Source organism: Halictus rubicundus, chromosome 3 (assembly GCF_050948215.1).
Source record: "Halictus rubicundus isolate RS-2024b chromosome 3, iyHalRubi1_principal, whole genome shotgun sequence".
Lineage (NCBI taxonomy): Eukaryota > Metazoa > Arthropoda > Insecta > Hymenoptera > Halictidae > Halictus > Halictus rubicundus.
In genome coordinates, this window is record NC_135151.1 from 20,781,994 (window position 1) to 20,809,580 (window position 27,587).

The 27,587-nt window shown below is 44.3% G+C and overlaps 1 protein-coding gene across 2 annotated transcripts in view; it reads left to right on the forward strand.

Moving 5' to 3' along the window:
• The first annotated feature begins 1,004 nt into the window (after positions 1 to 1,004).
• LOC143352935 (LIM domain only protein 3) overlaps positions 1,005 to 27,587 on the forward strand; it is a 131,684-nt gene continuing 105,101 nt past the window's right edge. The window contains exon 1 of one of the 2 annotated variants that reach the window (XM_076785980.1): positions 1,005 to 1,106. Coding sequence is in view for 1 of the 2 variants with exons in the window: in XM_076785978.1 (XP_076642093.1) it covers positions 13,460 to 13,481 (22 nt within the window). In the remaining variant the exon portion in view is untranslated. Of the gene's footprint in view, positions 1,107 to 13,390; positions 13,482 to 27,587 lie in introns of those variants that run through there. The other variant, XM_076785978.1, reaches the window with a different exon arrangement.

The following is a 27,587-nucleotide window of genomic DNA, read 5'->3' on the forward strand; positions in this document are numbered from 1 at the left end:
CGCGCGCGCTAATCCGGGGCAGGAAGCGCGGGCTGATTCGCGTAGAGGTGCGTGGCAACGGCTTGTGAGAGATCGAGGACTGCGCGATCGACAGCGAGGCGACGACAGTCACCTGGTCAAAGACTCTCGGTGACAGGGTTCCGATTGACAAAGATGACTGGCATATGAAGCCGGCCGTTGGTGTTGGTCGTTCGTAGACAATATGTGTGTGCAGACGGCACGCGCCCATCGGGCAACCGAGTCTGCGCACGGGCACGCGTGACGTGCCAAATGACGACGCAGTATGGAGCGACGAGCCGCGGCGGCCGAACGACGAGAGAAGCGAGGAGACGTCGCGTCGCGTCGCGTCGTCGCGTCGGCCAGAGCGAGCGCGTCGAGCAAAGTCTAGCCGAAGAGAGAGAGAGAGAGAGAGAGAGAGAGAGAGAGAGAGAGAGAGAGAGAGAGAGAGAGAGAGAGAGAGAGAGAGAGAGAGCAGCCCGAGAGAGCCCGAAAGCCCGAGAGCCCGAGAGTGCGCCGAGTGGTTGGCGGTCCTTCGTCGCGTCGTCGTCTCGCGCGTACCCGCCGCGATCCTCTTCATTCCGGAGTGAGCTGCCGTTGCGGACTGAACCGGCAGCCTCCGCGCTCTCTTGCTCGCCTAACTGCTCTGTTGCCTTTGATTATCCGCCGGGCGAACCGTCGCGCACCGGCAATAACGCATTGCGCGGTCCCACGGACGCGATACGTCACCCGCCGCACCCCCGCCTCGCACCCCCTCCGCACCCCATCGACCACCGCGTGCACGCCGAACGCTAATGAATTGAATTATTTTCGTGGCGCGGCCTCCGACCGCACGCGACTCCGAGGCACGCGCGTGCACTCGATCGATCGATATCGCGCGACAAGTGACTCCGAAAGTGTTTTACCCACCGAGACACCGTCGCTCTCTATACATCTTCGAACTTTACCCTAACCGGCCCCGACGAATATACTGACCCAGTGTGCTTGATAAGTGTCCGAAACTGTCGTCGCCATCCCTCTCCGCTGCGAAGAGGATCGGGGACGATTCGGACCGGTGCTCGCCGACGGTTTAAGGATTTCCAAAGGCTTCGCGAAGAGCTCTCCCGTCGGTGAGTAACTCGACGCATTCCACCGAACGTGTTCCGCGTCGTTGTTGAAGGGTTTCGATTGAACCGATTAAATCGATTACCCCGGACCGAATAGAATTCGAGGAGGATCTTATTGTCGCGACGATGGTCCGGCGGCGTTTGACACGCGGGCCGGCCGGGCCCCCCGACGCGGCACATTTCAATTAACGCTGGATGCGCGCGTGTTTTTTTCGAACGGCGCGAGCCGCGTCGCGTCGCCGCGCCGCGCCGCCGGTTTCCGGTCGTCCTTCCGAGATCGTCCGACCGGGGGGTTGTTGTTTACACATCGAGTTCGATTTCACCGTTCGACTCCCGAGCAGCGCGATCTCGTTTCTGAGATTTGCTGTCGAAAAGTCCCAAGATCGATAAAGCGTTTTTCGACATTTTTCAATGACCCCTGCGACTCGAACGGTCAAACAAAGAGTTCGGCCCGCAGTAAAGCGACGCTTCGTTCTTCTCGTCGGACAATTATTGATTTATCGTTTTCTCGCCGGGAAACGAAGAGCCCACCGATTGCACGCGTGCCTCGCGAGAAATTACCTGTTCCAGCGTGCAGACGACTCGCGTTTCACCTCGCTACTCCTTCGCATCCCGAAGCGGAATGGAGCAGCAGTTCGACGAGAACTTGCGTTCAAATCCGACAAAAAGATAGAGCAGATACCACGCGGGGTGGGGGTGGGGGTGGGGGTGGGGGGAGTCGGAATTATGAACGGCGTGTATTATGCGATGTACATATAGCCGCCGTCGTCCTTTTGAATCTGACCGCGGAATAAATCGAGCATTCGAGGACAATCCGCGGTATTCTCTGGCCGAGCGAAACGCCGCGTGCATTTACGTTTCAATGGCTGAATGAAATTTCCGTGTTAGCTCGAGACTCGGCACGGTACAGCACGGCACGGCACGGCTCGGCTCGGCTCGGCTCGGCGTCTAGACTAGCAAGGAGAGCCGTTGTTTGCGAGAGAAACGCCGCGGTGCCCTCCTCGCCACGCTCGCCGCCCACCCGCCGAGGCATTAATTGGGTGGAGCTTTAATTGCCTTAGCACGACCGACCGCCGTTCCCGTCGAAGTTAGGGCGAGAACACCGCTGGAAAGTCGCGTTAACGTCCGCCAATCCACCGGCAATTTCTTTGCCGCTGGCAATTACCCGATTAACCCGGGAAAACTTGTGCCCCCCGCACCACCCCCACCCCCTTCCGAGTAGAACGATTAATCGATTCGCGTTTCCGGCGGCGGCTAGCGCGATCGATTTTTCGGTATCTTTAAATTGCAAATCAACCCCGAAAATTTCCGGACACTTTCGGCTCATCGAATATCAACGCTTGTGCTCGCCGAGAACCTGTTGTCTCGGCGATTCTGCGATATCGGAAAGGGCCTTAACCCTTTGAGGGTATTTAGAACTTTATTGTGATTCGTAGTTTTTCTTAAGAACAAGGAGGAAATTTGTATCGATTGTAGGCCTATGTGCTCTTCGATAGCTGTACATTCACAACGCCAAAATGGAATTTTAAACCCTTGTCCTACAATATAGAGTCGAATAAATAATAGAGTCTAGTGAATATGTATGTGATTAATTTCTTTTAAACCGAAATAAAATTCTATTTTGCTGATATACAGTGACTTCCCGATATAAGTCAGTGCGAGCCTCGCGTTTAAAGGTCACTGGGACTACCCACACCACCACGGATAGTGACTTTCACATTTCCAGCGTGCACCGTGTATTTCAAATGCAACGCTCGGCGAGAACCACAGATTTCGTCTAATTGTCACTCGCCAGAACCGCGCAAGCGACTTATATCGGGAATTCACTGTATTGCCTTTGGAGAAAACATAGGCGTACAATAAATATAAAGTATCTTTTTTTTTCTACGAAATTCTGAACGATGAAGAATTTCTAATCATTGTAATCGGAAAATAAATAGTAGTGCGAGGGGTTAACAAAATATCACGCTGTTCAATGATGAATTTGTAACTAGATAAAGCTAAAAAAGATAGAAATAAATTCCTACTCGGTTCCCGCGCCCTGCCATTAATATAAACAATTTTAATTTTGCATAAAGATCCGGAGTCTATTTCTCTTAGAGTAACTGAATATAATTTATGGTAGCATCAAATTAATTTCTAGTATTTGATTTACTTGGTTCAGAATATTTTGAGAAATTCGTAATCTTTTCTTCCTATGAAATTCTGAATGATGAAGAAATTATAATTATTATAATCGCAAAATAATTAGCAGTGCAAGGGGTATTAATAGCATATTTATTATGCTCTGTTCAGAATGTTGATCACGAGTATGTCTCGATATTGTGTTCGAGATAACTTCTTAATTCGTCGTTGAAATTGTTATCGTTATTGAAACTACTCAGTTCCAACGAGCACCAAATAATTCCCGGAGGAAACATGTCAATTGTGTAAAAGCTACGATATTGTTTTGCACATAGATTGGTAATTATTCTCAATACACATGCGCACGTAATTTCGCCAATGGTTCGGACTCAAATTGAGGAGCAAATAGCACGCTACGAAAGATTACTTCGATTTACCCCGGACGATCAACGTGAATTCTCTTGTTGCGTCGAATGTTTGCAATCCACTCGGCTCATTATCCAAAGAGTTCGAGATCTCGACGTGGTAGAAAAGGCAATCGAGCCGAGAGTGGTCAACCGTCTCTTGTTCAGCCTCAATTGCCAGTGGTTCTTGTCTTCGGAGTACACTTTCCCTTCGTCCACCCCTCCCTCCCTCCCTTCCCCCACCCTCCCCCACCCTCGCCCCACTCTTCTTCCAAGTTTTCTGTATCCACGGCCTCTCCGGGATCCCCTCGAAACGCGGATACGGCTAACCCCTAAATGAAATCCTGGAATTAAAGTCGTATATTAACCTCCGCGGCGTCCCCTAAATTAAAAAACAACATTTTTACGATGTCGCTGACGGAGGGGGTGGGGGGGATGAGTGCCGGGGGAAAATGGAGAGGGGGTCGCGGTACGTCGATGAATGGAAATCGGTTCGCGGCACCGCGAAAATTCGCTTTCCCATCGTTTCCCGATGTTATCGCGGCCTAACGTAGTCCTTGTTCTACATAGCCTGCCTATCCAGCGCGCCGACAAGGTTACCGAACTCTCCGACCGCTATTCTATTGTCCGTAAATTGCGTTTTTAAATTCGTCGGGCGTCGGGGCACGTGGCCTAGGCGCGCGAGCTTCCGAAACCTGCGAGCGAGCTCCGCGAATTTGGAAGCGCGGCACCGAACTAATAGGAACCCGCCCTCGAACACCCGCCAAAAAAAAAAGACCAATCACGAATGTCTCCTTCGACCCCTAACCGAGGACACGAATTTTCTTTTTGGTCCAATGATTCTAATGTACGTCAATATTTTCTAGAAGTATGTAACTCTTACGGATTTATTTCCGTACCGTTTCTTAACAATAGTAGCAAACTGTAATATTAGAACTAAAAAAAGTTACAACAAGCTCCTTTCGATATAGCACGACGCTTCGGAAGCGTATTAAAAAGATTCCCGTGGATAAAGTGTTAATAAACGCTTCGATACATATAACAACATTATAATTTTGTATGTAACATTTTTATACAGTTGCAAAAACCTCCTATTGTTGAATGACCAACAAATTCCTTTCGATTTAGCACGATGCTTCGGAAGCGTATTAAAAAGATTCCCGTGGATAAAGTGTTAATAAATGCTTCTATACAAGCAACACCATTATTATATAATTTTGTATGTAACATTTTCATACAGTCAAGAAGCCCTCCTATTGTTAGCTGACCGACAAAGAAATTGTGTTCTTATAATTGTCCGTTTACGCTTATTGTAAAACATTTGCAATATTACAATTGCTCTACTACAGGCTGAGACAACGTGCGCATCATTATGAAATAACTGCGTTTCAAGCTGAAGCAATTCAGAGCACGGGTACTTATGCGAGAGCTTACTTTGGAGTCTGTAACTGTGGATTCTGTCGCTTGCAATATTTTTTCTAACTACAGTGATTTCTCTATATATGTCGCCAAGGCCTCTACGATAAAGGTCGCGGAATTATCCCCACTTCCGCGGGCTCTTCGTGAGGGGTCACGACGCTCGAGAGGCCTCGGATAACGAGGAATGTAAACATGGCTAGGGTTATGTCTGCTATACGATTGTTGACATATATCGAGAATTCATTTAAGGGGTATTTAAAGCAAGAAATGTATTATTCAATAAGATGTCTGCAAAAATATTTTGCAATTTTTGTTCCTGTATCGTCTCCTGGACGATACACCGGCATGACCCGTTGACATATATCGAGAGTCCACTGTGTCGTTTAAGCTAACAAGATTTTCGACTTTTTGGTCAATTCTACAGTTGAACCCTTTCAAAACCGTGTATCAGTGAGAGTCCCAGAATCTTTCGGTTGCCCACGCGAACGGGTTATTTTCTCGAAGAAATAAATAATCTTTGAATGTATTCATTTAAGAGATTTCCGATAAAAGTTTGTAGAACACGTCGCAGTGATCTCGGTGGTGGCGGCAGGGGGTTGGCTTGGCCATTTCCCGGGGTGATTATTGTTTCGTGTTCATTAAAGGGAAGGAGAAGTGGAAACGCGAAGAGGGCAGAGCGATCGATAAGATTGTTTACTCCGAAAAGAAATGGAACGTTGGAAGCGTAGGACAAGACAGAGGAGGGAGGGGGTGGGGGAGGGAGGCGTAAAGCGTCGAGATTACCATGGAAATCCAGATCGGTCGCTTTGCATACTTTGGAAATACGTCCACGGAATCGGGTAAGGGTGTATAATGGAAGTTGAAATTGGTTGAGCCTGTCCCGTCTGGGCAAGCTATACCCGTGTACGAGGTATCGAGGGAACGCATTCCTTGCCGAAATTGCTTCGCACTCGATTCGACGGGGAAACACACGCGAATCTTCGCCGACGCGACGCGCGGCGCGGCGCGGCGCGGCGCGGCTCGGAGGTTGCGTTTTCGCGCGTCGAAAAATGTTCGCTCGGGACGGGCGTTCGCCTAAACGCCGAGCGTAAGCGTGCCACACAGGGCACCGGGAGAGACGCACGCGGGCGTATTGTGTAATCTCGCGTGCGCGCTCGCGCTGCTTACCCCTCTTCTTCGGTGCCTCGGTTTAACTTCCTCTGTCTCACACTCGTAAAGCGTTGATTAAAACCCACCCGTTGATGCGGAGGAGGGTGGGACGAGGGGAGGCAGAGAGAGAGAGAGGGGAGACAGCTGCGAGAGCAAGGGTGAAAGAGAAAGATGTAGGGGTTGAACGGGGCGCGGGGTCAGAGGAAGTTTGGGTGGGCTAGCGTGTGTACGCGTGGTGAGTGAGTGCGTGAGAGGCCATTGTGTGGGTGCGTGTGTGCGACTGTATGGGAGAGCGCGCGCGTGCTCGGACGCAGGCGCACCAGGGCGAAACAGGCGACTGTTTGCAGACACGAGAGAAGAGAGTAGCCTAGGAGGCTACGAGGCGAAGAAGGAGAAGAGGCAGGACGAAGGTGGTACATATACACGCGGCGGAGGGAAAAGGAGAGAGAGAGAGAGAGAGGGAGAAAGAGACTGGATCGAGGAGGGTAAGTGGTAGGGGTGGTCCAAGGCGTTGCTTGCTTAATTACTAAAAGCTAATCAATTCCGGAGGAAGTAAAGTTTAAATTGCAAACTAAAGTATAGCCGGCTCCCGGACGTAACGCTGCAAAGCGATATTACCGTTCGCTGCATTCTGCAATTAGCCCGTGGTAAATCATTGAAAACAAATTATGGGCGAAACCCGGTGGCCTCGAGCTCTCGGTCAACTACTCCCCTCCATATCTGGAAAAATATTCGCTCCGGTCGGGCACGGAATTCCGCACGGTATTACCCACCGGCCCGGGGTTCTTTCGCCGGCGTTAATAAGCCCCCAATCAATCCCGGCTCGATCGTCGATTCGCCACAGGTTTTTCTGTCGCGGCGGCGGCGACGGCGACGGCGGAATCGCGATCGAATCGGTATCCCGGGGATCCGAAAAAAGGTTTCCGGTCGGAGGATGATTCACCGTATTAAAGATCATTCGTGCGTTGAAGATTCGAGCACGATTTCTTGCGAGAGTCCCCCCTCCCTCACTCTCTCTCTCTCTCTTTCGCGCTCTCGCGTCTCTCTGTTCTTCGTGGGCGAGTGTAATACAGTCGCGCGCGGCGGAAGTTTCGCCGCGATGGATAACGCGCGCGGGTAGCAGGGGAAACGGACGGAGAAAGTTTGTTCGACGGACGATGGTTGAAGCGCGGCGGGATCCGAGCGGGAGAAAGAACGAGTCAGGTGTCGGTTTCAGGTCTCCCGGAGCGGCGGCGGCGGAAAGAAGGAGAACGGAACGAGGTATACAGCACTGAAAACAAGCAATAAAATCAATGTCGTTTCCGGCGATTCAATTCGCAAGACACATCGCACAATTTCACATACAATTTTACGGCAGAACGGCCAGGACTCCTATTTACTTCACGGCCGGGTCCCTAACCCTCCCCCTATAACCGTTTACCTCGCCCGGCTCCTCTCACGCTCCCCCGAACTCCCGTTTTCTTTATCTTAAATCCTGGATAGAGGGCGGCCACGCGCGATCTACGAGCCTCCGCCGAGCGTTTCCCGACTCGAGGGCCCAGGATAGTCACGTGACTTTTTCAGTGTCAGCAGGTTGGTAACTGCTGCATAATTTCCGTTCACAGCCTTCGGCCACTGACTTAAGATCCGTCTTGGAACAAAAATGAGGAACACAAATGAAGAACTCATGGTGTAACCTATACACTAGTGTAAAGTTGGCGACCACACCTCTCATTCGAAGCTCGACGAAACGACTGAAAGAAATCGGAAATCAACTTTTAAGATGTCGTTGCGAAGAGGAAGCATCGATCTTTAAACCTACGGTGGTTCCAGTTACGAAAAAATTTGTTTAAAGTTTTCACATTTTAATGTACAGTGATTTCTCTATATATGTCGCCAAAACCTGGATGATTAATGTCGCGGTACTATCCCCACTACCGCGAGGTGTACTCGGTGAGGGGCCACGAAGGTCGAGAGGTCTCGGACGCCGAGGAGTGTAAACATAACACGGCTCGGGTATGTCCCCTGGACGATACATGTCGCTGGCAAGACCCGTGTTATTGACATATATCGAGATATTCACTGTATACGGAGAAAAGAAAAATGTATCTTCAGTTTCTCGCTTGCTAAATCGTGAACAAGAATCTTAGAATAAAATGATGTGTCATGAGACTAGCTTTAAATTTCTCGCTTCAAAATGAGTCCTATAATTTTTATATTTATAAGAATATTAAGAGCCAAGGGTAGTCACGTCACTTTTTCAGTGTCAGCAGATCGGACTGAAGATCCGTCTTGGTCTCGATCCGACGGGTCCTAAGTCTGTGATTAAACTTGTCACATTTTTTGCTCTGTATTATCGATATTATGACAAAATACATCTCAAATACATATATAAGACAAAATACAGCTCAATTTGTAGCCGGAGATATTTTCCAGCGCGCGCTGCTCTCGATTTCATCCAGAAAACTCATCTGATGGCATAAAAATGCTTGGATTCCACGGCATGCACGTCGTCAATTTTTGGCCTACTTCTAACGCTTATGTTACCAAATATCCGCATAATCTCGTCAGCTCATGAGCAGCGCGCGTTAGATTGGACCTTCCTCTTTCGAATGAGCCCTTTCCCAGCGAAAAATGTTCTCATATAAGGACGAAAAGTTGAGGCGCGTGAAACCATTTTTCGCCGATTTTTGTCGGTAACGTGGTCACTCTACCTTATCGCGAATCTACGGAGTCTTGGGCCTATGTTTACGGGACCCGTCAGAATTACGAATTCTAATGTTTATAATTTACGAATATTGAGTTTGTAAAGATGCATCCATAAGGAATTATTTAGCAAATTGATTTCCTGGGGTATATATTAATTAAAAAATGCCCAACAATTTTAATAGGTACATTCGTGCTATTTTCATAAAGTAATGTAAAATAGTAATTTTTAGTGTTCCGTGAACCTAGTATTAATAGGCTTTTCCCAGCGAAAAATGTTCTCATATGAGGACGAAAAGTTGAGTGACGTAAAACCCTTTTTCTCCTATTTTTGTCGGTAACGTGGTCACTCTACCTTATCGCGAATCTACGGAGTCTTGGGCCTATGTTTACGGGACCCGTCAGAATTACGAATTCTAATGTTTATAATTTACAAATATTGAGTTTGTAAAGATGCATCCATAAGGAATTATTTAGCAAATTGATTTCCTGGGGTATATATTAATTAAAAAATGCCCAACAATTTTAATAGGTACATTCGTGCTATTTTCATAAAGTAATGTAAAATAGTCATTTTTAGTGCTCCGTGAACCTAGTATTAATAGGCTTTTCCCAGCGAAAAATGTTCTCATATGAGGACGAAAAGTTGAGTCACGTGAAACCATTTTTCTCCTATTTTTGTCGGTAACGTGGTAACTCTACCTTATCGCGAATCTACGAAGACCGGGCCCTTGACACGGGAAGCAACCGATCGGAGAGCTCGACGTTGATCGGACTCGTCCGATTTTGACGCGGCCAATCGATCCCGGCCCCGCTTATCGTGACCGGTTCACGGCCGAGGCACGAATAAACTATTCTCGTTCGATACACAGACGCGCGTAATCGCGGTCACCGTTGAGGCCTTCCGGCTGTGGAACGATCGGACGCCGTCGCTTCGAGTGTCGCGTTGCGTCGCGTCGCGTCCCCCGGTTTTAATTTCCTATTATTTAAACGAGCCCGTCACTCACCGTGACATTTGTTAATGGAAAATTACGCTCGAATCACGTACAATATCCGGATTATGAGGCCGATCATCGATGCGGCTCTCGCGATTAATTCCCGCGTAGGCCGGCCGACTTCCCGTGCGTCACATGCGGGCGGTAATAAGTTTTACAGCAAATTGGCATAATTAATTGCGTAACGAGCCAGCGACAGGTCGGTCGACGATAGAACGCCGTCGGCCAGTCGGACCCCGAGGCTTAACGAGTCGACCGAACTGGTTCGACGCTGGCGCGGCGCTGCGGAAATGGCGTCGATGTAAGGAAATATTTAAACGCGACATAATGAGCGGTCTAATTAGAGCTCAAGTCGCGATAATGGCGTGACGCGGCCGCCGCGCGTAGCTTCGTTTCTAACGGATCCACTAATGAGTCTGTAATACGCGTTTATAACCTTGCTATTCCGAGCCTTTCGTGTGTCCCCTCGAACTGTGATAGTCGTCGGATCCCCGTTATGGTTCCCGTCGTTCGGTCAGCTTCTATCTGCTCGGGCTCACCCTATTTTTTTTTCTCACGCTCTCTGTCCCCGCTCTCTTTCTCTCTGCCGACTGGTAACCGACTGCTCCAGAAACCAACGTTTGCCGGTTTGTTTATCAACAAACGTATTGGTTGTCTGAAACCGACGCGATACGCCCGACGAAACATAGGCGCTGCCCGTAATTATTAACGGAGCGTCGGCTTCTCGATTAATTATGTAACGTAACGCGCAAGCCTGGTCTTCGTTATCACGAGCCGGTTGTCTTACCGATGGATGGATTTCAAGGTTATTAATTTCCTTCCGGTCATCGTCGCGCCGCAGTCGCCGGACGTATCACACTGAATTCTCGTTACTAGTCAGTTGCGCCTGGCGACTGACTCTTAGACGAAATCCGAGGTTCTCGCCGAGCGTCGCATTTGAAATACACAGGGCACGCTGCAAACCTAAGAGTCACATCCGTCTATAAGTCATAAGCAGACTGCGGATCTTTCTCGCAAAATAAAATTTGTTTACCTGAATTGCAACGAACTGAAGTGAAATGGAAATTTATTTTCTTTCTTATTATGTTTAGAATATTGAAAATAATATAATACTATGTTTAAGTTTTTCTAATATTGTAAAATTACTTAAAATTACACCTACTAGTTTTTGTCATAAATGCATAAAATCCGCAGTCCAGTGATAAGCCTATGCCAACTAACCGATAGTGACAAGAAGACTGAGAAAATGTTGCACGTAGCTCAAGATACGGCTCTGGAGTTTCGGTCCCTTACCGCGGTGGTGTGGGAAGTTCCACTGACTCCAAATCGTGAGGTTGGCACTGACTTATAACGAGAATTCACTGTACTGCAATTCACAGTTTCCGAGCTGATTGCACTTCCGATTTTCGTCCCTGGGGAATTAATCAGCTCTCTTTTTCATACTCTCCATCTCTTTTGCGTACTTTCGCGTCCTTCTCCGTTCCGCGGAAACCGGAAGATCGAACCAGACTCCGATCGATCGAATACCGAAGTAATCTAAATCTCGGTGGCGAACAAGAGGGGCGATACCGGTGGCACCCGATCGTCTTGGCACCGATCTCGCGGTAATTAATGCTCAGACAGTTCACGTATCCTGCATGCCTGCGCGCCTACACGCCCGTATGCTCCTGTGTCTCGGATTTCTGTATAGACTCGCTACCGTATAGAGAGGCTTCTCGTATAGACGATTATACCGGTGTCACGATATGAGCGTTGACCGCAATAATATCGCATTACCAAGATTAACGTGATCTCCAATAATAGATCGGACAGTAGTGAGCAACCATGCTGGATTAGCTGACAAGAGAGTAGGCCCGTACGCTTGTCCCGGGTATTATTCTCATTATTCGATGCCCATTAATAATCACGGCGACGTTTCTCGGTTCCTTAAGCGCCGGTCGGCTCGATTCAACTCGGTTGTCCTCCCGACTGTTTCCGGCGCACGTAACACCGCCGAATAAACATCGGTCCGCCATCTTTTTCTTTTTCACTCGAACCCTTTGTGCGATAATTTCACAGTCGACCACCTGCAAACACGGGAATCAGGTGAGGACAAATTTCAAGCTCGTCCGACCTCCGACCTTTGTTTCGTATCGAGAACTCGATTTTTGAAAACGTGATTATTATGCAAAATAAAAATTGTCTGCATCGATTACAAGAAATAGAAACCAAGTAGAATGTTATTTCTTCAATTGCTGAGAAATAGTATATTGACATTTGAAATTTTCCTACAATTTGAAATTTTATCTAATCAATTTTGTTATAAATTTGTAAAGATCTGCAGTCTAGTGATTACATACTGTTTACACTCTTTCTCGATATTTACGATCTTTTATGTGCTTTTATTTTGTACGCGATCCAAGGAAGAATCAATCCAATCAATTTTCATTTTTCATGGTTCTTACTGGTTGAATCTTTTCATTATATCTCAATTGTTTAATCAAACACCATTGTCCGACATTAACCCATTGGACTGCGATGTATTTTACGGTTTCAGTGATTAGAACTTTTTTGTAATTCGTAATTTCCTAGAGAAAGGAGAAAATTTATCAAATCGATGATATTTATCAATCTATCATTTATTTATTTTTTTTTACTTATTTAATTTATCATTTATTCATATATTGCATGCCTAGATATTCTCCAATAGCTGTACATAAACAACGCCAGAATAGAATTGAACCCCTCGCACTACTATCTATTTTGTGATTATAACGATTAGAAATTCTTCATCGTTCAGAATTTCACAAAAAAAAAGAAGGTTAATATTTATTGTATGCCTATATTTTGGATATATGTCAACTACAAGCAAATAGAATTTTATTTCGGTTTAAAACAAAATTAATACATATTTATAAGACCCCGTTCAGAATATTCAGTGTAGCGGCAAGGGGTGAAGTACGGTCCGGCGTTGGGTGTTTTTCCTAATTGTTGGGAACTACTGGAGCAGAAGCGAGGCTCGGAAAATTGTAGAAAGGCAGTAAATAGTGAACGTACCGATCGAGAGGGTGTGCCTAAAGTGTCCTGAAGGATCCGCACGAGCACGGGGTCAGAAACGGCCATCCCGGGATAAAACTGTTTAGCCGGAGGGGTCCGGCTACATTGCAGAGCGTAGAACAAGTAAGCGAGAGCATTCGCTCCGAACGGATCGTAGATTCAAATTGTCTCTTGCTCCTTGGCAGAGGGGGAGGGGATTCGATTTTTAATCGGTGAGCAGTCGCCGGAAAATAGCCACTTCGTCCCAGCGGGTCGCGTCTGTAGGCGGCTAGGCCAGCTGTCTTTTCCGCCGCCAAACAATTGTCCCTTCGTTCGTTTATCGAGCGAACCGACCGGGAAGAACGAAGCACCCGTTGTTCGAAAAACGGCGGACGCGAATCGTGCCGTGCTTACCCGCGCGATCATGCTACCGATCCTCATCGTTGCGCTCATCCCCCTTTCTGTCTTCTATCCTTTTCAGCTCTCTCTCTCTCTCTCTCTGCTGTTGTTTTCCGCTCCTTTCGCCGCCTATGCCCGTTTTCTTCGTGACCATCGATTTCTGACAATGAAAGCAACAGTACCGGAACGTAAGTTTTCTCTATATCACTATTAGCGCTGTAAGCACACTTCGACCTCGAGAGCTTATCGTTCGTGACGGTTCGAATTTCGATACCGGTCGAGACTTTTGTGTTGCGTCTGTTGCGGTGATATTTTAATTTATGTTATAAAATTGTACACTTTTTTCAAATCTTTTTCGCTGCTCCTAGGGCACGATCGAACTAATTTTTCTTTACTCTTAACTCAAAGATATAATGTATGTGTACATGAAAAGCAAGTTAAGAACCATACCATTAACTCCGCGGTAGCACGCGACGGTCTTTCATTATTCCAGCGAAATTTTCTGCACGTTGACTTCGGCTGGCAAATACGATACTTCTTTAACTTCCGCTGAACATTTACAATTTTATAGTCTGATATATGTGAAAGTATTTTAGCGAGGTATCAGATTTTTTAAGTTCGAAACGTGCGAGAATTATGTCGAACTCGGAAGACTGTCATATATGTAATAGAAGAAAATATTGTGACGCTGCAGAGCCGATCTTCAGAATCAGTTTTTTTTTTTTAATATTTTCATCAGTGAACACTTTGACTGCCAAACTAGAAACCTAAAAAATTCCATCGAGTCAAAGTACGTTATTTAACGAAATAAAAATTGAAAATAATTAAATGTATGATATTGAGCAATCCTCGAACTCTCTTGCATTTTACAGATCCCAATCAAATTTGGTACAATGAATATATGAACGTAAAAATTCAATTTTAAAAACTGCACAAATAATTCCCCCACCCACGTATGGGTGACATGACAGTCAACGTGTTAAAGAGTATAATGCAATTTATTACAAGCACAATTCCAAGTCCTCTCGATATTCTTACGAGCCTAATCGCCACGTTTACGTCAGCAGGTCATTCAAAGCTCGACAAAACGACTGTGATAAACGCAAATCAACTTTTCAGATATCGTTGCGAAGAGGAAGCATCGATCTTTAAACCTACGGTGGTTTCAGTTACGAAAAAATTTGTTTAAAGTTTCCACATTTGAATGTACAGTGATTTCTCCATATATGTCGCCAACACCTGAATGATAAAAATATTTTCATATAAGGACGAAAAGTAGAGGCACGTAAAACCATATTTCGCCTATTTTTGTCGGTAACGTGGTCGCTCTACCTTATCGCGAATCTACGGAGTCTTGGCTCAATTTTTGGCCTACTTCAAACGCTCATATTAGCAAATATCCACATAATCTCGTCAGCTTATGACCATCGCGCGCTAGATTGGACCTTCCTCTTTCGAACGAGCCCTTTCCCAGCGAAAAATATTCTCATATAAGGACGAAAAGTCGAGGCGCGTAAAACCATTTTTCGCCGATTTTTGTCGGTAACGTGGTCGCTCTACCTTATCGCGAATCTACGGAGTCTTGGCTCAATTTTCGGCCTACTTCAAACGCTCATATTAGCAAATATCCGCATAATCTCGTCAGCTCATAACCATCGCGCGCTAGATTGGACCTTCCTGTTTCGAACGAGCCCTTTCCCAGCGAAAAATATTCTCATATAAGGACGAAAAGTCGAGGCACGTAAAACCATATTTCGCCTATTTTTGTCGGTAACGTGGTCGCTCTACCTTATCGCGAATCTACGGAGTCTTGGCTCAATTTTTGGCCTACTTCAAACGCTCATATTAGCAAATATCCACATAATCTCGCCAGCTTATGACCATCGCGCGCTAGATTGGACCTTCCTCTTTCGAACGAGCCCTTTCCCAGCGAAAAGTATTCTCATATAAGGACGAAAAGTCGAGGCACGTAAAACCATATTTCGCCTATTTTTGTCGGTAACGTGGTCGCTCTACCTTATCGCGAATCTACGGAGTCTTGGCTCAATTTTTGGCCTACTTCAAACGCTCATATTAGCAAATATCCGCATAATCTCGTCAGCTCATAACCATCGCGCGCTAGATTGGACCTTCCTCTTTCGAACGAGCCCTTTCCCAGCGAAAAGTATTCTCATATAAGGACGAAAAGTCGAGGCACGTAAAACCATTTTGACGCCGATTTTTGTCGGTAACGTGGTCGCTCTACCTTATCGTGAATCTACGGAGTCTTGGCTCTTAACGAGGGAGCGTCGCGTCGACAATACTATCACCGCGGCTCGCGTCGAAGCCGAGTGTCAATAAATAGATTGCGGGCCCCTGTCCCATTTGTTAGATTAGAATCGAATATAATTCCGCGAGGCACGGAATCTTGATCATGGCGCGCGGAAGAGCCGCATATCCATTTTGCCGCGTAAATACGGCCAGCCCAGCGAACCATGCTCGGGTAGCAATCTCCGCGGCGCATTAGTTACGCGAGTTCGATGAGAAACTTTTATCCGGGACGATTCTTTAATGCGTTTTGCTTGCTCGCTCGCTTGCTCGGCTGCGTGCTGCTTACCTCGGGACGCGTAACATTGAAATTTACGGGGGACCGGCACGCGTCCGACAACGGTAAGGTGATATTTAATGCGCGCGCGCGCGAGCGCGAGCGTTCGCCCGGTTATCGGGTCCCGAGCGTAATTGAACGATTAATAAAATTACGAGGGCGGCGTTGACGCGACAAAGCGACGACGCTGCCTCGATCTCTCGCAATAATTTCCCCACGGAATCCGTATACCCGCGAAAATTGCGATCTTTTTCACTTACTCCGTCCTCCCATTGGCCCCGTTTTCCCGCCTACTCCCGCGCGTCGACAGTCGCGCCGCGCCGCGCCGCGTCGCGTCGTTCGATCCGCCGTCGGTTCGTTTTGAATTTCAACCGACAACAACGCCGCGCCGGGGCAAAAATCGTTCCCGGCGTGCAGTTGTCTCGCCTGCCCCGATCCTCGACCTGTTAAGATGATTTTTTACAAAGGAAGAGCCACCCGGTTTTTAATATCGCGCAGCCCTCCCTGTGTGGGCAGAGGGGTAGATGGCAGAAAATGAAATTTAATTGACATCGACGATGCATAACCGGTTATCGTGCATCGCACAAAGTCCCGTAGAATATTTTTCATCAAACGCCCACGGTACACACTTTAGCGGTGGGTAAAGTGTCTACCGTCCGCGGAAGTTAAATTTCATTCCCTCCTTTCGTTTAAGATGTATATTTTCTGGAATATGCAGGATCCTTCATAAATTGTGGTCTTCGCGAGCGCGCCGATCAAATAAGGGCCGCGAGGGCTCGTGTAAATCTTTGTTTCCGCCCGTTCCTTTAGCCGAGACAAACGGCTTGTGCATTTCGATCGTTTAACGGCTTCCCGTCGTTGTCCGATTGTTCTTTCATTCGAAACAAATATGTTTATTATTACAAATATGGCCTGTCAAATATTAACAGGACTTTGCGTTGGACAACAGCCGTAGTCTCATCTGCACGAGACCGAGCGGACGTTCGAGTAGACGTGTATGAGGAAAAGTTGTTCAGAATGATAACCTTGACAACTCCAAGGTCATTGAAATATGTGGGGATACCCCTTTTCTAGATATTTACTAATATTTAAAATATTGTTTTGTTTATATTGTGTCGACAGTAACGAAGAGTTGGAGCAAATCGTAGGAAAAAATGATAACCTTGACAACTCCAAGGTCATTGAAATATGTGGGGATACCCCTTTTCTAGATATTTACTAATATTTAAAATATTGTTTTGTTTATATTGTGTCGATAGTAACGAAGAGTTGGAGCAAATCGTAGGAAAAAATGATAACCTTGACAACTCCAAGGTCATTGAAATATGTGGGGATACCCGTTTTCTAGATATTTACTAATATTTAAAATATTGTTTTGTTTATATTGTGTCGATAGTAACGAAGAGTTGGAGCAAATCGTAGGAAAAAATGATAACCTTGACAACTGCAAGGTTATTGAAATATGTGAGGAGACCCCTTTTCTAAATATTTACTAGTATTTAAAATATTGTTTTATTTATATTGTGTCGATAGTAACGAAGAGACGGAGCACATCTTGTGCAAGAATCATAACCTTGACAACTTCAAAGTTATTGAAATATGTGAGGAGACCCCTTTTCTAAATATTTAATAGTATGTAAAATATTGTTTTGTTTATATTGTGTCGATAGTAACGAAGAGATGTAGCACATTGTGTTCAAGATTGACAACCTTGACAGCTCCAAGGTCGTTGAAATATGTGAGGAGACCCCTTTTCTAAATATTTACTAGTATGTAAAATATTGTTTTATTTATATTGTGTCGATAGTAACGAAGAGACGGAGCACATGAGATTGGAATTAAAAAATTACCAACCCGGTGGCAAAAATGTGTCGATCGTACCAGAAGATGCGTGAAAAAATAACTGGTTGGTACTTTTAAAAAATTCCACCGAAAATTGGGAAGAAAGTCCAGCTTATTCGTTAACTGTCAGTCATAGTAACCTCGATCACTCGATCACTCATAGTAACTGGCGGTACAGTCGAATGGGGTGGGGGTGGGGAGGATTGTACATAAAAAAATAAGTCGAAAATGTAGAATAAAATTTTTGTTTTGGAGAAAATCCATTCAAATTCGTGTCCCCTTAGCATATGCACGAATTGGAATAGGTAGGTCATGAACAGACATTCGCCTAATTTTCCAACTGGATTTTCTCGAAGAGAAATCTTCATATCAAAAAATTGTATTCTACATTTTCAATTTTTTCTTTTCGACCGCACCACCAGTTACCCTGCATTTTCGAAGATTACCGAAATAGAAAAATTGTTGCAATTTTGAAAGTTAACTGGGGAACATCGTGCTACATTTCCATTGTTCCTGAACACATAATGTTTCCGCAGGGATGCCTAATAGGATAAAATAAGTTCGCATTGTTCATGCATAATTAATAGATCAGGGTTCGTTTTGTCATAGTTTAATGAGACTCGAGGGCTCGTGGTTCGCGCAGCTTTTTTTGTCGGTCTCCGGTTTTCCATTTCGCCGCATTGGTGGCCGTTTTCGCTATTGCACAATACCGAGGGCTTCCACGAGAGGAATAATTATTTCTGCGTAAATGACGATAATCGGGCTATTATTACGTTTACGGCATTACAGTGGCGCGATATTACAGTAGTACGTTATTAGAGTATTGGAGGATGAATATTAATCGGGCACGTACGAATGGTGCTTATAATTAAAGTAGACGCGTCATCGGATGGAAAATTAAATTAAACGATAATCGACTAATTACGCAATGTCATTCCGATGGACAAAGCAAGATTTCTTTCGCATAGCTCGTTTATACACTGCAATTCTGCTCGTCTGTTGACGTCCCGCGCGTAATTATGCGCAATTCAACGGAAAAATTTGATTTCCAGGGAAAATTATTCTACAAAAAAAAAAATATTAATTTCATATATACGTACAACCGCGTTTTAACAGCGAAAAGCTTCGTTCTGTGAAAGGTAATAAAATCCTCGCAAATTAATACCTCGTTCTAACAGAAAAAAGTTCATAATTGCTAAACTGAAATTAAACACAGTGAAAAATATATAATTATGTTACTTCAGAGCAATATTCTTTTAAACACAGTAGAAAGTAATTGATCATTATTCTCCGACTCGCTTGACCGACTTAAACAAGTAAGCAATATTAATTTTGAATATAACAACAATTAATGTCGCAGTCCGAAAGCTTTGCAATATCTTTGAGGGAAAATAAAATTTCATAATCGTTAAAGCGAAACGAAATGAAGCGAGGAAACTTTGTGTTGTAAGTTAATAAAAAACTTTGCGACACTATTTTAATTTAGTTGAGAGAAAATAAAGACTCATTAATGCCGGAATAAAATGCGGTAAAGTTGCATGTATATGTATATATAAAGCATACTGAGATCAAAAGTAATTTGACTTTGGACTGCCATCGCGCAAAAGCTATTACATTAACGACAAGAATTTTTATATCTTGCATAGCTATCTGACATTTATTAAGTCGCAGCAATTTCGCTTGATAACAAGTAATATCCAAGAGCACGATCAAAAACGGAGACAAGGGAAAGTATTACACGACACGGGGTCGATAGTAACATAAATATTGTTCTCTGAACATTTAGAAATGTAAATCCTAACAGAAAATAAAGAGAAGTAATCGTATTCGTGCAAAATAGAAACTAAGTTGACATCATAATCCTCGAACAAATTACAATGCCTTTATCTGCGTTGATTATTCGGTTTCATAATTGTGACAAACTACAAATTGTGTGGTTTCGTGCATTCTTCGTTTGCCCAGTCGTTGCATTCCGTACACTGCACTCATTTTTCATTCCACTTGCCGAGGCACTCTGAATCAAGGCGTATCAGGCATTAATACTTCTTATCTTTTTCATCATTACATTCTTCATCCCTGTCGTGCCCTTGGTGTTTTCACAATTTTTTATTTCAAATTTTACCATTACATATCTTTTCGTTCCTTCGTTTCTTTTTTTACTAACAAAAGTAACTCTAACCGTAGATAACCAAAAGAAACATGAAGGTACTTAATCTCTTTTTCATTGACAATATAAAGGAGCAGGGTACAGGAAATCAAGTACAGTGAATTCTCGATATAAGTCACTTGCGCGGCTCTGACAAGTGACATTTACACGAAATGTAAAAGTCGCTATCCGTGCTAGTGTGGATAGTCCCAGTGACCTTTAAACGCGAGGCTCGCACTGACTTATATCGGGAATTCACTGTATCTTTCCTCAACGCTTGCAGAAAACTCTGCATCCTCCATCATTCTATTTCAGCGATCATTATTTTACAAAGTTCGATCGATGCTTCGAATCAGATGAATAGAAACTAAAATCGTAGCGACTATTTTCTAAATACAGTGAATTCCCGATATAAGTCACTTGCGCGGTTCTGGCGAGTGACATTTAGAGGAAATCTGTGGTTGTCACGGAACGTTGCATTTGAAATACACATTGCACGCTCGGAAATGTAAAAGTCGCTATCCGTGGTGGTGTGGGTAGTCCCAGTGACCTTTAAACGCGAGGCTCGAAGTGACTTATATCGGGAATTCACTGTAATGTCATGTTAGTATCGATTAATTGACATATTTATCGAATCATCCGCAGGATACAAATATTCCAATCGTCATTTTCATGATAAATTATATACCGAGGTGTCGGAAAATGATATTGTTCATTACGTAGATTAATTGCGAATTGAAGCGAAAAATTTTCGCTGATGGTAGTAGATTTTCAATGATCATTTTCGAGGTCAAGTGTCCCCAAATTATGACAGACATCACCGACCATACTGAGAACGACGATCCGTTTTAAAATAAACATGAATGGCTTGAACCGTGTGGTGTCTTCGGGATCGGAACAATTAACAACGAGCCATCCAATTTGATTCGCGGCAACGAGTTAATACGAGCGTAATGTCGATGATTTCCAGTGACGTTGCATTAACTGCTAATGGCGAGCATCCGGCCCGGCGTATTTCAGCTGGCAGCGTGCGCTCGCGCGCGCGCGCACACACACACACACGCGAATTCAGCGCCAGAAAACACCGTTTTTACCAATTACCTGGCCATAAATTTCGCGCGGACCGGCGGCCAATTATCTTGGAATTAGCGTCGCGCCCCGGCGTCGCAAACGATCGCGCGTCTTTGTCTAAGCGGTGCGCATTCGCCTCGCTAATTAGAAGAAAACCGAGTAATTACATCGGTCGAGCGGTCGGTCGCGAGACCCCTTTTTCGAAAACTCCTAGCTGGCAGAGGCTGCGAGCCAGCAGAGCAGAGCGGAGCTGAGCGGAGCGGAGCGGAGCAGAGCGGAGCGGAGCAGGGCCATCGCTTGCTGTCGACCGAACGGAATTATCGCGAAACGCTATAAACGCCTGTGCGCGCGCGGCCCGGGGAACGTTTAATTAATCTTACGCGAAATCAGCGGGCTTTTATTGTCATTAATAACAGAGCTGTATTTAAACGGGAGAGAATTTTGAAGGGCGCGTTTAATGATTCCGGGCCGCGCGGGCTCGAAGTAATTTCGCCGGTAATCGGAAATATGGAATCGGCCGTTTGATAAAAGACATTAGTAATGGCGCTGTCGATCCCCGATAAACTATTTATTACGGCCACCGTCCGATATGGCGGCGTTACACGCGGCAAAACCACCCTGCGGATTGCCGGGGGTGGACGGGGGTGAGAGCAGCCACCCCACTCTGCCTCCCCCCTTTTTCTCTCTCTCTCTCTCTCTCTCTCTCTCTCTCGTCGACCCGCCCCACCAGCCGCGCACACCCACCCCGACTCTCAAAACCAATTTTCGGGATTTCATTTGGAAAACATAACGTGCTTCGTGCGCTGTTTATGGGTTCCATTAGGAAGCTGTCAGCCGGTGATCCCGCGCTGCATTCCCGTGCCCACGAAGGAGCACCATGCGATGCTGCAGCCGATACACCAATCGCGAGGTTCCGTGCCACCTTCTGGGACCTCGGCTTATCGGATATGTGGCATTGATCCACCGAAGGATCCGTTTGATATCGAACCGTGGATACTTTTTTTTTTGTTCGGGACGATCGCGCCACCACGGTATTTTATTAATTTTCACCGGCTAACGACGCGTCGCGTCGCCCGCGGCTGTTTCACGCGACCCACGCCGATTGTTGAACGTAATACGACAACCCGTGCAACATTCTACGCCGATAAATTGTAGATTTTGTAGCTTACTTTGTGTTCGAGTCGCCGTACCCGCCGTTGTTCCACGGTATTAACAGTCGGACATTTTGTTTTCCGGATTTATTTCATCATTAAATTATGCGACACGTGTTTCAGATATTATTTATGTACTCTGTCGATTTTTTACGATTTTATTCTTGAAACGTTCGTTCCTCTTGCGTTTTCTACACGCTGTCGAACATGTACAGAAGGAATAATAAAATTATGTAAAGTGAATGTACAAAGTAAATTATTTTTCAAAATATTTTATTGTGTGCGAAATGAAAATTGTCTACTTTAACTGCGAGGCATGGAAGCTGCACAGACATTTATTTCTTTTTCAAATAATTTTAAAAGTAATACAGCGACGTTTTCGAATTCTTATAATTATTAGACTGTGGATTTTTATGCTAAATAAAAATTGTTACGTTAACTGAGAGGCACGGAAGCTGCACAGACGTTTATCTCTTTTTCAAATAATTTTAACCGGTTAAGAGTAATACAGTGACATTTTCAAATTCTTATAATTATTAGACTGTGGTTTTTAATGCTGAATAAAAATTGTCTACGTTCACTGCGAGGCACGGAAGCTGCACAGACATTTATTTCTTTTTCAAATAATTTTAAAAGTAATACAGCGACGTTTTCGAATTCTTATAATTATTAGACTGTGGATTTTTATGCTAAATAAAAATTGTCTACGTTAACTGCGAGGCACAGAAACTGTACAGACGTTTATTTCTTTTTCAAATAATTTTGACCGGTTAAGAGTAATACAGTGACATTTTCAAATTCTTATAATTATTAGACTGTGGTTTTTAATGCTGAATAAAAATTGTCTACGTTCACTGCGAGGCACGGAAGCTGCACAGACGTTTACTTCTTTTTCAAATAATTTTAACCGGTTAAGAGTTATACAGCGAATATTTTCAAATTCTTATAATCATTAGACTGCGGATTTTTATACAAAATAAAAATTGTCTACGTTAACTGCGAGGCACGGAAGCTGCACAGACGTTTATCTCTTTTTCAAATAATTTTAACCGGTTAAGAGTAATACAGCGACATTTTCAAATTCTTATAATTATTAGACTGCGGATTTTTATACAAAATAAAAATTGTTCATATTAACTGCAAGGCACGGTACCTGCAGAGACGTTTATTTCTTCTTCAAATAATTTTAAAAGTACTACAGCGACATTTTCGAATATTGAAAAATATTCAAAATATTCTTTGAATATTTTCACTATTTCGTACTTCGTCTACAAATTTTCGTAATAATCGCACGAAATCCGCAGGCTAGTAATTGTTGAAGAAGCCACGCTCGAATGGCTGAATGTACTCAAGGAAGAGAAACTAGTTCGAATGAACCGTTTGTAATTATTAGATTGCGGATTTTTATACAAAATAAAAATTGTTCACATTAACTGCAAAGCACGGAGGCTGCGGAGACGTTTATTTCTTCTTCAAATAATTCTGAAAGTACTACAGCGACATTCTCAAATTCTTTAAACATCTTCACTATTTCATACTTCCTCTTCACATTTTTGTAATAATCGTACTATATCCGCAGCCTAGTAATTGTTGAAGAAGCCACGCTCGAATGTCTCTGAGTGTACTCGAGGATGAGAAAGTAGTTGAACAAATGAATGAATATAGCATAAGTTTGCTGTGCGGATGAACATCTTAGTGGGCATATCGCCGTTGCATATGGTCGCGAAGCGTTAAGTGATCAATAGGCGGCCAAGCATGTTTGTCAATCGTGCCTAATCCACAATTGACTATTCCATACCGCTTAACCATAAGCCGGGCTGAGCATCGGGCTTCGATAATAATCTAGATCTTCATCATCGTGCTAATCGCGACACCTTGGATACGACGAAACACGATTGTCGTCGCAACTCGCTATGATGTTCGTCTTGTGTTCGATAAGGGTCGCAGCCGCCGTCGAAAAAGTAGAAAAGTCCTCGATCGTGATCTCGATGGCGGTCGCTTCGGTCGTTCCACCGATTAAAAGATAACAGCTCGGGGAGAGCATTTTCACCGGCGGAGCTATTGTCTTGTTATATTTCGAAAAGTTTCAAGGATCCCGCGGAGCAGAGTTTTGATTGCGGACGACGATGAAATTGCCGTTCCGGAATCCTTAACTCGGGGCGCGGTATCGCGTTCGATTACCAGTCAGATTTGTTCCCTGTCCAATCGAACGGTACTCCCCCAATTAAGTTTACTCTAAATTGCGCGATCCCGCTGCTTGTATTTCTTCCACCACCCTGCCCCGTGTCAGCTGGGATTGCTGTATGGAAAAATCCGTTTCGGTGCTGTCTGCCGAGTCGCGTACACCGTATTTTCTGCATCCAACACGCATCCGAACGTGTATGACAAACATTTTCAGCGACGCGTTACAACCTGGAACGTTCCGTACTCCCCCTCCGCCTCCGCCGCCCCCTGCACACCTATCCACCCCTTCACCCACCCCCTGCCCAACAACCCTATCCCGCCCCCGCAGTCGCGTTGGTGCACGCTAATCGGTTAAATCTATTCGTCGTAGTTGCGCGCACCGATCGCTAACAAATCGATGGAACCCATTAAATTCCTAACCGTGGAGTGTGACGTTCAAATTATTCATCGTTGGAAGGAGAATTAGCGATTATGTCCCGGGCATGGTTGAAACGATCTCTCGTGAACCGGCGCAGATTGTTCTGCTCGTTTCCTGTTCTATTTCGAACCGAACCTCCTGGCGGTAATGATTCCGAAAAAGAAATGATCAAATGCTCGTGTTTGCCAGATTAACCCTTTGCACTCGTGATTAACCATTTGTAAGTATTTTCATTTTATTCATACGAAACTGATCCGATTTCCACATGTAATATGCAAACGTTTGGTGATCTGTTAAGTACAAATTTTGTAATGTAGCAAATACATTGTAATATTATTTGTAATTTCTTTGAACTAATGCCGCAACAATTTTTAGTGGTGCTTCGGGGTCACCACTCGAGTGCAAAGGGTTAACTTTCAATCGAAACGGTGCACACTTGGTTTCTGATTTAGTCGAACGACGCACTTAATCGAGATACTAAAAAACATAACAGATATTGGGCTTCTACCGAGGCATTTGTTATGAGTGAATTGCGGTTCTTTATGCAAAATAAAAATTGTAACGTTAAACGTCGGTTTTAGAAAGTAATTTTAGTTTTGTTATTATTGTAATGTTGAAACGGATATTGACACTTTTCTGAATGGGTTTAATTGAAGTATTTTGATTAAAAATATTTTGCATAGACTTGTGCGTTGTATTGTGCATAGACATATTTTTTGTATTTACGTGTTCGGATTTATTTCTTTTCTTAGCGATTTCTCTATATAAAGTGTGTCCCACGAACTCTGTCCACTTTGTAATACCACATTGTAAAGTGAAATTTAAGGGTCTAAAGAGATTATTTTAATAAAAAAAAAAAAATAAACTCTGTCCACTTGAATATCTCGGTTATTTCAAACAATACGAGAAAATGCTATTTACAGAAGTTGTAGAGTTTAAGAAACAATATGTTATAAATGATATTCTTGCGAGTGGAGGCTTAGAGAAGATATAGAGGTCACCTTTGTTTTTTTACTTCCTCTTAACTCTTTTTTTTACTTACTTAACTCTTTTGAATCTACAAAATCTTAAAATGAGACATCTCCAAAATCCACAGAAAATTTTTTTACACGTTTCCCGGTAACTTAACTCTTTTGAATCTACAAAATCTTGAAATAAGAAATTTCTTAAAATAAGAAATCTCCAAAATCCACAGAAAATTTTTTTACACATTTCCCGGTAACTTAACTCTTTTGAATCTCCAAAATCTTGAAATAAGAAATCTAAAAAATCCACAGAACAATTTTTTTATACACTTCCCAGTAACTTAACTCTTTTGAATCTACAAAATCTTAAAATAAGAAATGTTCAAAATCCACAGAAAATTTTTTTTACACATTTCCCAGTAAGAAAATGCTACTTACAGAAGTTTGTAAAGTTTAAGAAACAATATGTTATAAATGATATTCTTGCGAGTGGAGGCTTAGAGAAGATATAGAGGTCACCTTTGTTTTTTTAAACGGAGTGTCCAATTTTGCATGCTCGATTTCGATATATTATCCTGAGTATAAAAGTACTAGTGTATTTGTCCGAAAACTTACCGTTGTTGAGATATTTGAGAAAAATAAAAAATTTGTTAAACTGTCACATAATAATTCAATTTAGAGAAGAACTCTATAGAGTTGAAAGAGTGCTTAAAATTCGTAGAGAAGATCCGAACTCTCAGTTTCCGTGTCGCTAAAAAACTAGAAAAAATTTGTTAAGCGCAGATTATTGTATTTACAAGCGTATAGAACAGAGGAACAAAAGAACACCTAGAGCTTGCCGTATAGAAATCAAAAATTCCTTTTTGACGCATCTTCACGAAGAGACAACATCTTTGTCGCAGGCAGCTCGAGAGCGACACTTGTCGTGGAAGTGATCGCGCCACTTAATAAATTAACGGGTGTACAAACGGCAACGTGCACGTGGAGGCAGCGAAACAAAACAAAACGGTCGTGGGGCAAAAGGGCAAAAGCGAGCAACGGACAATGGAGGAATATTGAGATAAAAATGGAGGTGGTCGTAAGCGATGGGGGAGGAAGCGAGCGAGACGGGGGTTGGTAATACCGGCGGGCAAAGGGAGCCCGGGGACTGGGGGAGCGTTTAATTCATTACAGACATTAAAAAAGTAAATTGCCCTGTGTCTACGGGGAGGGGAGGAAAAAAAAAGGAGGAGGCAAGATGATCACGGCGAACGGACATTCGGCCACGAAAATATTTAATTAAATTCACGACCGCAAGATACGCCTGTTTCGTTCGCGCTCGCTGAAGCGAACGCCCGAAAACCGAAAGTAATTATCTCAGTCTTTCCGAACGAACGGCCACGTCTCATTTTCGCAGAAAGAACGGAGACCCGCGGCTAGCGCTGCGCTGGATCGTTCCTCCGATATCGCTAAATAAAAAGGAGGGGGGACAAGAAAAAAAAAGAAAGAAATAACGAAGAACGAAAGGAGGAAAGAGAGAGAGAAAAAAGAGAGAGAGAGAGGAGGAACGAAAAGGACCGAGCCCGATCAACTCCACGGTTGATCTTCGGTTAATACTTTTTCCAGCGGCGCGGCCAAGGACTCCGGTCGGCAGCGCAACCGTGCACGCTAGAGAGACTCGAACGCTTCGAACGAATTAGGCGAGTGACTTGCGACTCTCATCTTTCACATGTCCGAGCCAGTGCAGCCGCCGCCGCCGACTCTCGGCCTCCCTCGTTTCCGCCCGGGACGAACGAAAGCCGATTCGCAGCCCGGAAGACTCCAGCCCAGCCACCCCCAAGGACACTCTCAATATTCGAACCAGTCACCGTTAACCGTCGGCTAACGAATTAATTATTGCATCTACCGGATCGTCTGTTTGTGTTACCTACATATACACGCCGTATCGTATCCA